The following is a 16404-nucleotide window of genomic DNA, read 5'->3' as shown; positions in this document are numbered from 1 at the left end:
AAAATACTAAAATAAAACTTAAACAGGACTCTTAAATAATTTAATTAAAATGTTAAATGGTATTTTTTGATCACAGAAACAATGAGAAAATATGGAAAAATAAATTAATAATGAAATGTTAATTATATAAAGCAGCCCGTGTAATCATCTGCCAGAGAGTAGCCCCAATCAGCCCGAGTCCCAAGTAATCTGCCAGAGAGTAGCCACAATGTGCTAGCTGGGATGGTACAACATTCCACCGGCCACAATCAACAACTTGATCAACTCTATGCAAAAGAGATGTGTCCCGGAGGAGGCAGCGACCCCTTCTCATGTAATGGGGTAGGGCCATCCCAAGGATCCCGGAATGCACGGACGGTGTTAGTGGGGGAACAGGAAGTTCCGGACAGAAGCGCACCATTCTCCAGTGTAAAGAAAGTGCCAGGACGGTGCAGTCAAAAAGATAACAATCGTGTCCTTTTCTATTTATTACTACAGGGATGTAATAGCACGTTTAAACATTCTAATATCGGAAGAACATGTCATACCATTTTAGGTAACACATCCGTTAATGTATTATCACGTTTGGTAAAGGTTTGATGTGTTATTTTTGTGTCAAGCCGAGTGAAGAACGTGATAATGATAACTATTTTACAAGTCACATAGTTGGAGCCTTTGTGGTTTGTCTGAGTGGGTGTACATAGTTTTCTCAAGGTAATTTCATAAAGAATATATTGACTTGAGATTTCTGAATTCGTTTGACATGTTATTAGTTTTGTGTAAAATTCACGAGCTGTTAAAATGGCGGCGCCACTCGGTTTGGGTCAACAGACTTCAGTGCAGGCAGTGAGGGTGCAGCAGAGAGACACTTTTACGGTTGCACTACTGTTTTGGAGCTAAATGCAATGATTATCAGTTTTCTACATGTGAACTAATATTCAGAGACGTTCAGTTGTTTCTGTCTATCTATACATGTTACTATGGTGTGAACGGAAATACTATTGGGTTTGGATTGCAATAAAACAGTGAAGACAAGGTTATTCAGGTAAATAGTACATAGTGCTGCCTAAAACATACTGCAACCTTGTACTAAATGTTTTTGTCATTTATGCATTTATGTGAATTCAGGAAATCTACCATAGATTAAGTGCATTTAGAGTTGTGTAGCCTAATTTAAAGTGTATACTTTGTATAATGTGAATGAATTCATGTTTTGTTGTGAGCTACCAGATCTATTGAAATTAGATCAGTGCGTGACTTGGACAGGAGCTCACCGGAGCTGAGTACGTCACCTCAAATTTCTACTGTTTGAGCTCAAGTACCTCTTATAGAATATTAGTTCAATGTATTGTGGCGCTCCTGCAACTAAATATAAACAATATTTTTTGAGAGTAAAGGAATTGCCAGAACTGAGAAGACAATGACTTGTGTGTCTGTTTCTCTTTATTACTACAGGCAGACTCAGGTCAAGTCTGAAGCCGGTAACATCAACAGTGAGGACAGACCCAACCTGCCTCTCTCCTTCCACACTGAGTCCAAACCTACAGTCACTGAGTACTGATTGTGACAGTCAAGCCCAGTTTGCACTGCAGGATCCAGAGATGGCATCAGTGAAGCTGGAAGACTGCAGTCAAACACTGGAGCAGAATGTCAACATTAAAGATGAAGAAGAGGAGGAGAAGATTGGGAAGTCTGTTAGTCATGGTAAAAGCAGGTTCTATCTAACTAAGTTTGTGTTATTCATTCCAACTTCCCACTGTGTATGAAAAGTTGCAGTAGAACTGTTTCATGATGAACTGTTTCAATGAGAAGGTAGATGTTATTTCATGGTACTGAGACTTGCATGGTTTGACACCAGTCTTGCCAGCATTTGTTTTATTAACTGGTCTTTCTGGAGTGATCAGAGAGTAGACTAAAGAAGTGAAGTAGACAAACTGCCAGTGTTTTAAAGTTCTATGAAGTGAGTCTGTGTAGTTTCTAACCCTTGTGATAGTGAGTGGAGGATGATATTGCTCATAATTTTCATGACTTATGAGATACTTTTAGAATAGTTTTATTCCCCTTTTGTATTGTACAGCCTACTGATATGAATACATACAGTACCAGCCTACTGATATGAATACATGCAGTACCAGCCTACTGATATGAATACATGCAGTACCTGCCTACTGATATGAATACATACAGTACCAGCCTACTGATGTGAATACATACAGTTCCAGCCTACTGATGTGAATACATACAGTACCAGCCTACTGATGTGAATACATACAGTACCAGCCTACTGATATGAATACTTACAGTACCCGCCTACTGATATTTACATTTACATTTAAGTCATTTAGCAGACGCTCTTATCCAGAGCGACTTACAAATTGGAAAGTTCATACATATTCATCCTGGTCCCCCCGTGGGGAATGAACCCACAACCCTGGCGTTGCAAGCGCCATGCTCTACCAACTGAGCCACACGGGACCTATATGAATATGAATACATACAGTACCAGCCTACTGATATGAATACATACAGTACCCGCCTACTGATATGAATACATACAGTACCCGCCTACTGATATGAATACATACAGTGCATTCGCAAAGTATTTAGACTCGATGACTTTTTCCACATTTTGTTACGTTACAGCCTTATTCTAAAATGGATTAAATAAATGTTTCTCATCAATCTACACACAATACGCCACAATGACAAAGCAAAAAAAGGGTTTTAGAATTGTTTTCACATTTTATATAATATTTAAAACAGAAATACCTTATTTACATAAGTATTCAGACTCTTTGCTAGGAGACTTGACATTGAGCTCAGGTGCATCCTGTTTCCATTGGATATGTTTCTACAACTTGATTGTTGTCAACCTGTGGTAAATTCACTTGATTGGACATGATTTGGAAAGGCACACACCTGTCTATATAAGGTCCCACATTTGACAGTGCATGTCAGAGCAAAAACCAAGCCATGAGGTTGAAGGAGTTGTCCGTAGAGCTCCATGAAAGGAAAAATTCACAAGCTGGTAAAATGGCGGCACCCACTCGATCTGCATCGACAAACTTCAGTGCAGGCAGTGTGGATGCAGCAGAGAGAGACAATTTTACAGTTGCACTACTGTTTTGAAACCAAATGTAATGATTATCTGTTTTCTACATGTGTCATAATATTCAGACACATTCAGTTGTTTCTGTCTTTATCTATACATGTTACTATGGTGTGAACAGGACATACAATTGGTTTTTGAAGTAATACAGTGAATACAAGGTTAAAAAGACATACCCAAATCTAACTGCCTCTAGCTCAGGCCCAGGAGCAAGGATATGCATATTCTTGGTACCCTTTGAAAGAAAACACTCTGAAGTTTGTGTAAATGTGAATTGAATGTAGGAGAATGTAACAGAATAGATCTGGTTTAGATAATACAATGAAAAAACCATATGTTTTTTTGCTGTACAACTGGATTCAGTATCTTTCTTGTTGAGGAAAAGGATGGAAGATTTGGTTTTATTAACTTTAAACCCAAGGCCTATTTGGAAGATAACTTGGTAACATACAGATTAGTATTTTATTTTCAGCAGGATCTATTTGCTTTACAACCTGTGTTTTCCAGCATTTGTATTAGAAATATTACTAAAGGCCTGTTTTGGCTGCATGCTGTTCACTGACAGATTTGCCACATGTTCCTGACTGTAGACATGCCTTGTGATTTGGCTACACGATCCACAGCTGGGCTATTTTATTTAAATTAGGTATTGATCCTCTGTAGCTAAATACTCCTGGTGTAGTATTGGGAATGATTTCATTTCTTTCTGAACAGACTGCAGAGTGCTGCAGCAACACACATCCCACAGCTATTATTCTATCAAGAAATAAATGATAAAGTGCAATGCTGGAGAGATGAGTTGCTGGCTCATGTCTATAACAGCACAGAGAGGGAGAGAGATCATAGAAAGTGAATCTCATTTTAGTTCTGTGTGAGATACAGGCGTGCTTCTCTCTCACCACAGCAATGGCCACGCCTTGGTCTAAATAGGCTACAATGTTGCACAAACCATAAACCTGGGATGGCCCAACATTGATCAATTCTTAGAATATCAGGCACGTTTTCACATTAGGTTTTTTAGGAGGCATGACAATTACAGAGGAATCCAAATGTAATTACTCTGGTTTTATTAGGATTTTTACATTGCAAACAGTGTAAATTATTTTTCATGCCACAAAACTGAGAGGTGCGGTTGGATCCGGCTCAAATTAAGCACCGACCTTTTCATATTATGGGGTAGGGCCGACCCAAGGATCCCTGAATGCATGGACGGTTGCACCAAAGATTTTTTATAACTAAACCAAGATAGACCACAGTCGGTCGTTTCCAATGGGAACAGATGAGTCATAGTGGGCAGTGCCAATCCCGAGCTCCTATTGGGGAATTCTAGCACACATCCTGCATATTTCTGTTAGGGAATGCCTCTGTGAAGAACTTGTGTGCAATAACTCAATTCGCCTACAGCGTTCCTTCTAGATAACGTGATTATTTAAAACTTTTGCAAAGGGTAAAGTCTACAAAACGTTGTCCACTCTGTTCATAACAGATTTTAGTTTTGGGAACAGAAAACTGTATTAAGATCAGATGTTTCATAGATTAGAACATTTCCAGAATGTCGGCCAAAATCCATCTCGTTCCATCTTCTCCCACTGCTGGCCAGTGGGCTTCCTCTCACTACCATATTTGGCAGTGAGTGGAAACACTAAGCGAATGCTTCACATTTATACTTCTGGTGAAATATCTGTCTCATTGTTCAATCTGTGGCTGCACTGTGGTAGCGGGGGAATAGGAAGTTCCAGACAGGCACGCACCATTCTTCAGAATAAAGAAACGCCAGAACTGTTATGTTAAGAAGATAACCTTTTGTGTCCGTTTCTATTTATTACTACAGGTTTGTAAAAGCAGGTATAAACGTTCTAATATCAAAACAACATGTCATACCATGCTAGGTAACAAATCCGTTAAGGTATTATCACGTTTGTTATTTTTGTGTCAAACCAAGTGAACGTGAAACTATTTTAAGTCACACAGCTAGAAACTAGATTTGTCTGAATGGATGTACATGATTTCTTCAAGGTAATTTAATAAAAAATCTATTTGAGATTTCTGAGTTTGTTTATCATGCTATTGGTTTGTGTGAAATTCACAAGCTGGTAACATGGTGGCACCCATTCTATCTGCGTCAACAGACTTCAGTGCTGGTGCAGAGACAATTTCACGGTCGCACTACAGTTTTGAAGCTGAATGCAATGATTATCATGTGTAGTAATATTCAGACACATTCAGTTTCTATATTTATCTGTAAATGATGTTGTGAACAGGAAATGCGATTGGTTTTTGATGTGAAATACATTGAAGAAAAGGTTATTCAGGAAAAAAGTACATAATGCTGCCTAAAACAAACTGCAATCTTGTACTAAATGGTTTTTGAGTCATTTATGCATTTGGGAAATCTACTATATGTTAAGTTCATTTATGTTGTGTGGAGTAATTTTAAAGCGTGTACTTTGTCCAATTTGAATGAATTAATGTTTTGTTACCTACCTCGTCTTTTGAAATGAGATGGACAGGAGCTGATTACCGCCACCTCAAATTTCTAGTGTTTGAGCTCATGTTCCCCTCATACAATATTAGCTGATACTAACAGTATTGTGGAGCTGCTGCACCTAAATGCAAACAGTACCGGCACCTATTTCAGTCCATGTCATGTGGTGAATTAGACAATTGAACAAGAAGAAATATAATATATATTTTTGAGAGTAAAGAAAGTGCCTGAACTGTCAAGACAATAACTATTTTTTTTTCTGTTTCTCGTTGTTACTATAGGACGACTAGAATTAAGTCTGAAGCCGGTATCATCCACAGTGAGGACAAACCCAGCCTGCCTCTCTCCTTCCACACTGAATCCAAACCAACAGTCACTGGGTCCTGATTGTGACAGTGGAGCCCAGTTTGCACTGCAGGATCCAGAGATGGCATCAGTGAAGCTGGAAGACTGCAGTCAAACACTGGAGCTGAAAGTTGACATTAAAGATGAAGAAGAGGAGGAGAAGATTGGGAAATGTGTTAGTCATGGTAAAAGCAGGTTGTATCTAACTAAGTTTGTGTTATTCATTCCAACTTCCCACTGTGTATGAAAAGTTGCAGTGGAACTGTTTCATGATGAACTGTTTCAATGAGAAGGTAGATGTTATTTCATGCTACTGACACTTTCATGGTTTGACACCAGTATTGCCAGCTATTGTTTTATTCACTGGTCTATCTGGAGTGTTCAGAGAGGAGACTAAATAAGTGAAGTAGACAAACTACCAGTGTTTTAAAGTTCTATGAAGTGAGTCTGTGTAGTTTCTAACCCTTGTGATAGTGAGTGGAGGATGATATTGCTCATAATTTTCATGACTTATGAGATACTTTTAGAATAGTTTTATTACCCTTTTGTATTGTACAGCCTACTGATATAAATACATACAGTACCAGCCTACTGATATGAATACATACAGTACCAGACTACTAATATGAATACATACAGTACCAGGCTACTGATATGAATACATACAGTACCAGCCTACTGATATGAATACATACAGTACCAGCCTACTGATATGAATACATACAGTACCAGCCTACTGATATGAATACATACAGTACCAGCCTACTGATATGAATACATACAGTACCAGCCTACTGATATGAATACATACAGTACCAGCCTACTGATATGAATACATACAGTACCAGCCTACTGATATGAATACATACAGTACCCGCCTACTGATATGAATACATACGGTACCAGACTACTGATATGAATACATACGGTACCAGCCTACTGATATGAATACATACAGTACCAGCCTACTGATATGAATACATACAGTACCAGCCTACTGATATGAATACATACAGTACCAGCCTACTGATGTGAATACATACAGTACCAGCCTACTGATGTGAATACATACAGTACCAGCCTACTGATATGAATACATACAGTACCAGCCTACTGATATGAATACATACAGTACCAGCCTACTGATATGAATACATACAGTACCAGACTACTGATATGAATACATACAGTACCAGTCTACTGATATGAATACATACAGTACCAGTCTACTGATATGAATACATACAGTACCAACCTACTGATATGAATACATACAGTACCAGGCTACTGATATGAATACATACAGTACCAGCCTACTGATATGAATACATACAGTACCAGCCTACTAATATGAATACATACAGTACCAGCCTACTGATATGAATACATACAGTGCATTCGCAAAGTATTTAGACCCCATGACTTTTTCCCCATTTTGTTACGTTACAGCCTTATTGTAAAATGGTTTAAATAAATGTTCCTCATCAATCTACACACAATACGCCATAATGACAAAGCAAAAACAGGTTTTTATAAATGTTTTCACATTTATAAAATATCTAAAACAGAAATAACTTATTTACATAAGTATTCACTCTTTGCTAGGAGACTTGACATTGAGCTCAGGTGCATCTTGTTTCCATTGATCATCCTTGAGATGTTTCTACAACTTGATTGTCAACCTGTGGTAAATTCCGTTGATTGGACATGATTTGGAAAGGCACACACCTGTCTATATAAGGTCCCACATTTGACAGTGCATGTCAGAGAAAAAACCAAGCCATGAGGTTGAAGGAATTGTCCGTAGAGCTCCATGAAAGGAAAAATTCACAAGCTAGTAAAATGGCGGCACCCACTCGATCTGCATCAACAAACTTCAGTGCAGGCAGTGTGGATGCAGCAGAGAGAGACAATTTTACGGTTGCACTACTGTTTTGAAACCAAATGTAATGATTATCTGTTTTCTACATGTGTCATAATATTCAGACACATTCAGTTGTTTCTGTCTTTATCTATAAATGTTACTATGGTGTGAACAGGACATACAATTGGTTTTTGAAGTAAAACAGTGAATACAAGGTTAAGGAAAATAGCACATAGTGCTGCCTAAAACAAACTAACCTTGTTCTAAATGGTTTTTGAGTCATTTATGCGTTTATCTACTACAGGTTAAGTATTAGCTCAAAAGTATTGTGGAGCTCCTGCACCTAAATATAAACAGTACCGGCACCCAAAATGTTTATCGGCAAATATTTCAGTCCAAGTCAAGAACTGAATTAGATAATTGAACAAGAAAAAATAGAATATATTTTTAGAGAATAAAGAAAGTGCCAGAACTTAAGACAATAATGTTTGTGTCCCTTTCTCTTATACCACTTTCCGACTCAGGTGTGAGGCCGGTAACATCAACAGCGAGGACAACCCCAGCCTGCCTCTCTCCTTCCACACTGAGTCCAAACCTACAGTCACTGGGTCCTGATAATGACAGTGGAGGCCAGTTTTTACAGCAGGATCCAGAGATGGCATCAGTGAAGCTGGAAGACTGCAGTCAAACACTGGAGCTAAATGTCAACATTAAAGATGAAGAAGAGGAGGAGAAGATTGGGGAATCTGTTTCTCATGGTAAGAGCAGGGTTCTATCTAACCTTGTTTGTTGTTCGTTCCAACTTCCCACTGTGCATGACAAGTTGCAGTAGAATGAGTGTGTAGTTACTAACCCTTGTGATGTTGAGTTGATGATATACCTCATCATTTTCATGACTTATGAGATTCTTTAATAGTTTTTTATTCCCCTTTTGTATTGCACAGCCTTCTTACATGAATACGTACAGGTAGCCTAGTGGTTAGAGAGTTGGCCAGTAATTGAAAGGCTGCTGGATCGAATCCCAGAGCTGACGAGATAAAAATCGATCGTTCTGCCCCTGAGCAAGGCAGTTAACCCACTGTTCCCTCGGCGCCAGAGATGTGGATGTTGATTATGGCAGCCCACCCGCACCTCTCTGATTCAGAGGGGTTGGGTTAAATGCAGAAGACACATTTCAGTTGAATGCATTCAGTTGTACAACTGACTTGGTATCCCCTCACCCATTCGGAAAGTATTTAGACTCCTTGACTTCTTCCACGTTTTGTTACATTACAGCCTTATAATAAAATGTATTAAATTAAAAATGTTCCTCATCAATCTACACACAATACCCCATAATGTCAACGCAAACAGGTTTTTAGAAATGTTTTCACATTTTATACTTAAAAAACCCCAAACAGAAATACCTTATTTACATAAGTATTCAGACCTTTTGCTATGAGACTCGACATTGAGCTAAGGTGCATCCTGTTTCCATTAGATATGTTTCTACAACTTGATTGTTGTCAACCTGTGGTAAATTCAATTGATTGAACATGATTTGGAAATGCACGCACCTGTCTATATAAGGTCCCACAGTTGACAGTGCATGTCAGAGCAAAAACCAGGCCATGAGGTCGAAGGAATTGTCCGTAGAGCTCCATGAAAGGAAAAATTCACAAGCTGGTAAAATGGCAGCGCCCAGTCGGTCTACGTCAACAGACTTAAGTGCAGGCAGTGCGGGTGCAGCAGAGAGACATTTTTACTGCTGTTTTGACGCTAAATGTAATGATTATTGGTTTTCTACATGTGTACAATTATTCAGACACATTTGTCCGTAGAGCTCCATGAAAGGATTATGTTGAGGCACAGATCTGGGGGAGGGTACCAAAACATTACTGCAGTGTTTATTAGTTTTTTATTTAACCTTTTATTTAACTAGGCAAGTCGGTTAAGAACAAATTCTTATTTACACTGACTGCCTACCCCGGCCAAACCCTCAGGGGACCCTTGACATGTGCACTGTGTTTAGTACTCTCTTCACATTGTGAAAACCTTGATGGTTTTTCACAAAGCTATTTTGGTCTTGGTGTATTAGATATGGGAGCAGTCTATCCAATCTCTTGGCCAAGGCTTTAGCACTTTCTTGAGTCGGAGTTCAGAAGGGAAATCGGTCTGTAACTTTCACATTTTGTTGGATTATCCAGCTCCAGAATGAGAGTAAAACACTCCTTAGAGAGGAGGGGAAGCAACCTTGCTGAAAGGATTCAGCATATAGTGCGTTGGGAAATTATTCAGACCCCTTGACTTTTTCCACATTTTGTTACGTTACAGGCTTATTATAAAATATATTAAATTATTTCTGTCCCCCACCAATCTACACACAATACCCCATAATGACAAAGCTAAGACAGGTTTTTATAAATTTTACCAAATTTATAAATATTACAAATACGGAATTTACATTTACATAAGTATTTAGACCCTTTACTCAGTACTTTGTGGAAGCACCTTTGACAGCGATTACAGCCTTGAAGCTTGAGTATGACGCTACAAGCTTGGCACACCTGTGAATGCACAGAGATACCATGACAAGATCCTGAGGGCTGTTGTCTTGTTATTCATCCGCCGCCATCACCTCATGTTTCATCATGACAATGCACAGCCCCAGGTTTTTGATGTGAAATACAGTGAAGACAGTTACTCAGGAAAATAGTACATTGTGCTGCCTAAAAGATACTGCAACCTTGTACTAAATGTTTTTTGAGTCATTTATGCATTTGGGAAATCTACTATAGGTTTTGTTCATTTACGTTGTGTAGACTAATTTTAAAGCGTGTACTTTGTCCAATTTGAATGAATTAATGTTTTGTTACCTACTTCATCTATTGAAATGAGTTGGACAGGAGCTGAATACCGCCACCTCAAATTTCTAGTGGTGGAGCTCATGTTCCTCTTATAGAATTTTAGCTCAACAGTATTGTGGAGCTGCTGCACCTAAATATAAACAGTACCGGCACCTATTTCAGTCCAAGTCATGTGGTGAATTAGACAATTGAACAAGAAGAAATATAATATATATTTTTGAGAGTAAAGAAAGTGCCTGAACTGTCAAGACAGTTTTCTGTTTCTCGTTTTTACTATAGGACGACTAGAATTAAGTCTGAAGCCGGTAACATCCACAGTGAGGACAAACCCAGCCTGCCTCTCTCCTTCCACACTGAGTCCAAACCAACAGTCACTGGGTCCTGATTGTGACAGTGGAGCCCAGTTTGCACTGCAGGATCCAGAGATGGCATCAGTGAAGCTGGAAGACTGCAGTCAAACAATGGAGCTGAATGTTGACATTAAAGTTGAAGAAGAGGAGGAGAAGATTGGGAAGTCTGTTAGTCATGGTAAAAGCAGGTTGTATCTAACTATGTTTGTGTCATTCGTTCCACTGTGCATGAAAAGTTGCAGTAGAACTGTTTCATGATGAACTGTTTCAATGAAAAGGTTAATGTTATTTCATGCTACTGAGACTTGCATGGTTTGACACCAGTATTGCCAGCATTTGTTTTATTCACTGGGCTATCTGGAGTGATCAGAGAGTAGACTAAATAAGTGATGTAGACAAACTGCCAGTGTTTTAAAGTTCTATGAAGTGAGTCTGTGTAGTTTCTAACCCTTGTGATAGTGAGTGGAGGATGATATGAAGTGAGTCTGTGTAGTTTCTAACCCTTGTGATAGTGAGTGGAGGATGATATGGGTCATAATTTTCTTGACTTATGAGATACTTTTAGAATAGTTTTATTCCCCTTTTGTATTGCACAGCCTACTTATATGAATACATACAGTACCAGACTACTGATATGAATACATACAGTACCAGCCTACTGATGTGAATACATACAGTACCAGACTACTGATATGAATACATACAGTACCAGGCTACTGATATGAATACATACAGTACCAGGCTACTGATATGAATACATACAGTACCAGCCTACTGATATGAATACATACAGTACCAGCCTACTGATATGAATACATACAGTACCAGCCTACTGATATGAATACATACAGTACCAGCCTACTGATATGAATACATACAGTACCAGCCTACTGATATGAATACATACGGTACCAGCCTACTGATATGAATACATACGGTACCAGCCTACTGATATGAATACATACAGTACCAGCCTACTGATATGAATACATACAGTACCAGCCTACTGATATGAATACATACAGTACCCGCCTACTGATATGAATACATACAGTACCAGCCTACTGATATGAATACATACAGTACCCGCCTTCTGATATGAATACATACAGTAACCGCCTACTGATATGAATACATACAGTGCATTCGCAAAGTATTTAGACCCCATGACTTTTTCCCCATTTTGTTACGTTACAGCCTTATTGTAAAATGGTTTAAATAAATGTTTCTCATCAATCTACACACAATACGCCATAATGACAAAGCAAAAACAGGTTTTTAGAAATGTTTTCACATTTATAAAATATTTAAAACAGAAATAACTTATTTACATAAGTATTCACTCTTTGCTAGGAGACTTGACATTGAGCTCAGGTGCATCTTGTTTCCATTGATCATCCTTGAGATGTTTCTACAACTTGATTGTCAACCTGTGGTAAATTCCGTTGATTGGACATGATTTGGAAAGGCACACACCTGTCTATATAAGGTCCCACATTTGACAGTGCATGTCAGAGCAAAAACCAAGCCATGAGGTTGAAGGAATTGTCCGTAGAGCTCCATGAAAGGAAAAATTCACAAGCTAGTAAAATGGCGGCACCCACTCGATCTGCATCAACAAACTTCAGTGCAGGCAGTGTGGATGCAGCAGAGAGAGACAATTTTACGGTTGCACTACTGTTTTGAAACCAAATGTAATGATTATCTGTTTTCTACATGTGTCATAATATTCAGACACATTCAGTTGTTTCTGTCTTTATCTATAAATGTTACTATGGTGTGAACAGGACATACAATTGGTTTTTGAAGTAAAACAGTGAATACAAGGTTAAGGAAAATAGCACATAGTGATGCCTAAAACAAACTAACCTTGTTCTAAATGGTTTTTGAGTCATTTATGCGTTTATCTACTACAGGTTAAGTATTGTCTCAAAAGTATTGTGGAGCTCCTGCACCTAAATATAAACAGTACCGGCACCCAAAATGTTTATCGGCAAATATTTCAGTCCAAGTCAAGAACTGAATTAGATAATTGAACAAGAAAAAATAGAATATATTTTTAGAGAATAAAGAAAGTGCCAGAACTTAAGACAATAATGTTTGTGTCCATTTCTCTTATACCACTTTCCGACTCAGGTGTGAGGCCGGTAACATCAACAGCGAGGACAACCCCAGCCTGCCTCTCTCCTTCCACACTGAGTCCAAACCTACAGTCACTGGGTCCTGATAATGACAGTGGAGGCCAGTTTTTACAGCAGGATCCAGAGATGGCATCAGTGAAGCTGGAAGACTGCAGTCAAACACTGGAGCTGAATGTCAACATTAAAGATGAAGAAGAGGAGGAGAATATTGGGAAATCTGTTTCTCATGGTAAGAGCAGGTTCTGTCTAAGTGTGTTGTTCGTTCCAACTTCCCGCTGTGCATGAAAAGTTGCAGTAGAACTGTTTCATGATGAACTGTTTTAATGAGAAGGTAGATGTTATTTCATGCTACTGATACTTGCATGGTTTGACACCAGTATTGCCAGCATTTGTTTTATCCACTGGGCTGTCTGGCGTGATCAAAGAGTAGACTAAAGAAGTGAAGTAGACAAACTGCCAGTGTTTTAAAGTTCTATGAAAGGAGTCCTTGTAGTGACTAACTCTTGTGATAGTGAGTGGAGGACTCCTACTCACTTTTAGAATAGTTTAATTCCCCTTTTGTGTTGTACAGCCTACTGATATGAATACATATGTCACCGGGTACAGACAGAAGAGGACTGGCCATCCCTCAGGGCCTGGTTCCTCTCTACCTTTCTTTCTTCCGTTTCTGCTTTCTAGGGCGTTTTTTTCTTCTACTTCAGCATTGCTTGCTCTTTGGGGATTTTAGGCTAGATTTCTGTAATGCACTTTGACATCTGCTGATGTAAAAAGGGCTTCATAATATCGATTTGATTGACATGTATATCACACCAACTGATCTGTTCTTCTGATGTTGTTCACACAGGAGACCATGTTGAGACATTCTCTACATCCAGAGAGAAACAGCAGGAAGATCTTGGAGCTAAGAGGTTTCACCACTGCCCACATTGTGATGAGATTTTCCCAATTCTATCAAAGCTAAAAATACACCTAAAAATACACACAGGAGAGAATCGGTATTCCTGTACTGACTGTGGGAAGAGATTCACAACATCAAGGACTCTGACAGTTCATCAGAGAGTGCACACTGGAGAGAAGCCTTACTCCTGCCCTGACTGTGGAAAGATTTTCTCTCGACTGGGCCACTTAAAAAGACATGAACATATACATACAGGAGTGAAGCCTTATTCCTGCTCTGACTGTGTAAAATGCTACACAACACCAACTGAGCTAGAACTTCATCAGAGAGTGCACACTGTAGAGAAGCCTTACTCCTGCTCTGACTGTGGGAAGAGTTTCTCTCGACAGGGTTTTTTAAAAGCACATGAACTTATACATACAGGAGTGAAGCCTTATTCCTGCTCTGACTGTGGGAAGATGTTCTCTCAACTGGGCAACTTAAAAACACATGAACGTATACATACAGGAGTGAAGCCTTACTCCTGCTCTGACTGTGTAAAATGCTTCACAACATCAACTGAGCTAAAAGTCCATCAGAGAACACACACAGGAGAGAAGCCTTACTCCTGCTCTGACTGTGTAAAATATTTCGCAACATCAACTGAGCTAAAAGTCCATCAGAGAACACACACAGGAGAGAAGCCTTACTCCTGCTCTGACTGTGGAAAGAGTTTCTCTCAATTGTGCCACTTAAAAAGACACCAAGGTAAACATAAAGGAGAGAAGCCTTACCACTGATCTGACTGTAGAAAATGTTTTAAAACAACAGCTGAGCTAAAAGGTCATTAGAGAACAGACACAGGAGAGAAACCTTACTTCTCTTAATTTGACAAGAGTAACTCAAGTAAAAGTCTTAAGGTATTTGGTTGTAAATATACCTTAGTATCAAAAGTAAAAGTGAATAATTTCAAATTCCTTAAATGAACCTCTAACCGGGACGGTTGTTGATAACGTGCTCCAATGTGACTAAAATGATGTTGTATACAACAGCCAACTTTCCAGGACATAGACATGTCTTTATATAGGCAGAAAGCTTAAATTCGTGTTAATCTTCTGCAGTGTCCACTTTAACAGTAGCTATTACAGTGAAAAAATACCATGCTATTGTTTGAGGAGAGTGCACAACAACTTTTATCATGGCAACTGGTTTAATACATCACCTCTGAAGGTCAATAATGTACTTACATTCAGTAATCTTGCTCTGATTTGTCATCCTGAGGGTCCCAGAGATAAAATGTAGCATAGTTTAATTTGCTAAAATCTATTTTTATATTCAAATGTAGGAACTGGGTTCTACATTTTGAACACCTGCTGGCTCTGGCACCACACCCACCCTGCCCGGCCATCTAGATGTGTGAAAGTTTGTGTATAAGCTAATGATCCATCATGTAGACATTCCTGGCAGTGTGTAAACTTAAATGTTTTATTACCATAGCATTTTTGTATGTTCTCTATAGTTTTGTACTTAAATGTATCAATTGACCAATTCAGCACATTTGGGGAACCTCCTGGCAGACTTGATACAGTGCAGTAATGTAATTCTTCACTGGATCAGTCAGAACCTTTGCTGCTGTCTGGTGGCCAAAATCTAAATTACACCTACAGCCAATTGTAAACTGGGGGTTATTAGGTGATCATGATGGTTTGAGGGCCATATTGGGAATAACACCCCTACTCTTACAATAAGTGCCATGGGATCTTTAATGACCTCAGCGTCAGGACACCGGTTTTAATGTCCCCCTACACAGTGCCCTGGGGCATTGGGATATTTTTTTAGACCAGAGAAAAGAGTGCCTCCTACTGGCCCTCCAACACCACTTCCAGCAGCATCTGGTCTCCCATCCAGGGACTGACCAGGACCAACCCTGCTTAGCTTCAGAAGCAAGCCAGCAGTGGTATGCAGGGTGGTATGCTGCTGGCTGTATGGCCTTTCTCTTGCATTTCAAAGAAGAAAAAGAAAAACACATGTTTTTGTGTTTGTATTATCTTTTACCAGATCTAATGTAATATTCTCCTAAATTAATTTCACATTTCCACAAACTTCAAATGGTATCAAGAATATGCATATCCTTGCTTCAGGTGCTGAGCTACAAGCAGTTAGATTTGGGTATGTCGTTTTAGGCAAATATTTTGTACTAGGGATGCACCGATATGGCATTTTTGGCCAAATGATATCTGATATTTTCCTTGCCAAAAGACCGATACCGATATTTAACATTTTAGCGGCCTTTTAAGCATTCTAGTACAGTTAAATAGTTAACACACACACGGACGCAGCGGTCTGCAAGAGGCGTCACTACAGCCCCTGGTTTGAATCCAGGCTGTATCACATCCGGACGTGATTGA

The 16404-nt window shown here is 39.0% G+C and overlaps 1 protein-coding gene across 1 annotated transcript in view; it reads left to right on the top strand.

Annotated features, from left to right (window-relative positions):
• The first annotated feature begins 208 nt into the window (after positions 1-208).
• Positions 209-16404, top strand: part of LOC120051552 (zinc finger protein 271-like) — a 70124-nt gene continuing 53928 nt past the window's right edge. Inside the window, exons 1-4 of the mRNA XM_038998492.1 lie at positions 209-693; positions 1435-1683; positions 8307-8540; positions 10908-11156. Of these exons, the coding sequence (XP_038854420.1) occupies positions 1581-1683; positions 8307-8540; positions 10908-11156 (586 nt within the window). The 5' untranslated portion in view covers positions 209-693; positions 1435-1580. The remainder of the gene's footprint in view (positions 694-1434; positions 1684-8306; positions 8541-10907; positions 11157-16404) is intronic.

Source organism: Salvelinus namaycush, chromosome 7, assembly GCF_016432855.1.
Source record: "Salvelinus namaycush isolate Seneca chromosome 7, SaNama_1.0, whole genome shotgun sequence".
In the NCBI taxonomy this organism is placed as follows: domain Eukaryota; kingdom Metazoa; phylum Chordata; class Actinopteri; order Salmoniformes; family Salmonidae; genus Salvelinus; species Salvelinus namaycush.
Note: the sequence above shows the minus strand (reverse complement) of the source record. Positions and strands in the feature narration are given on the sequence as shown.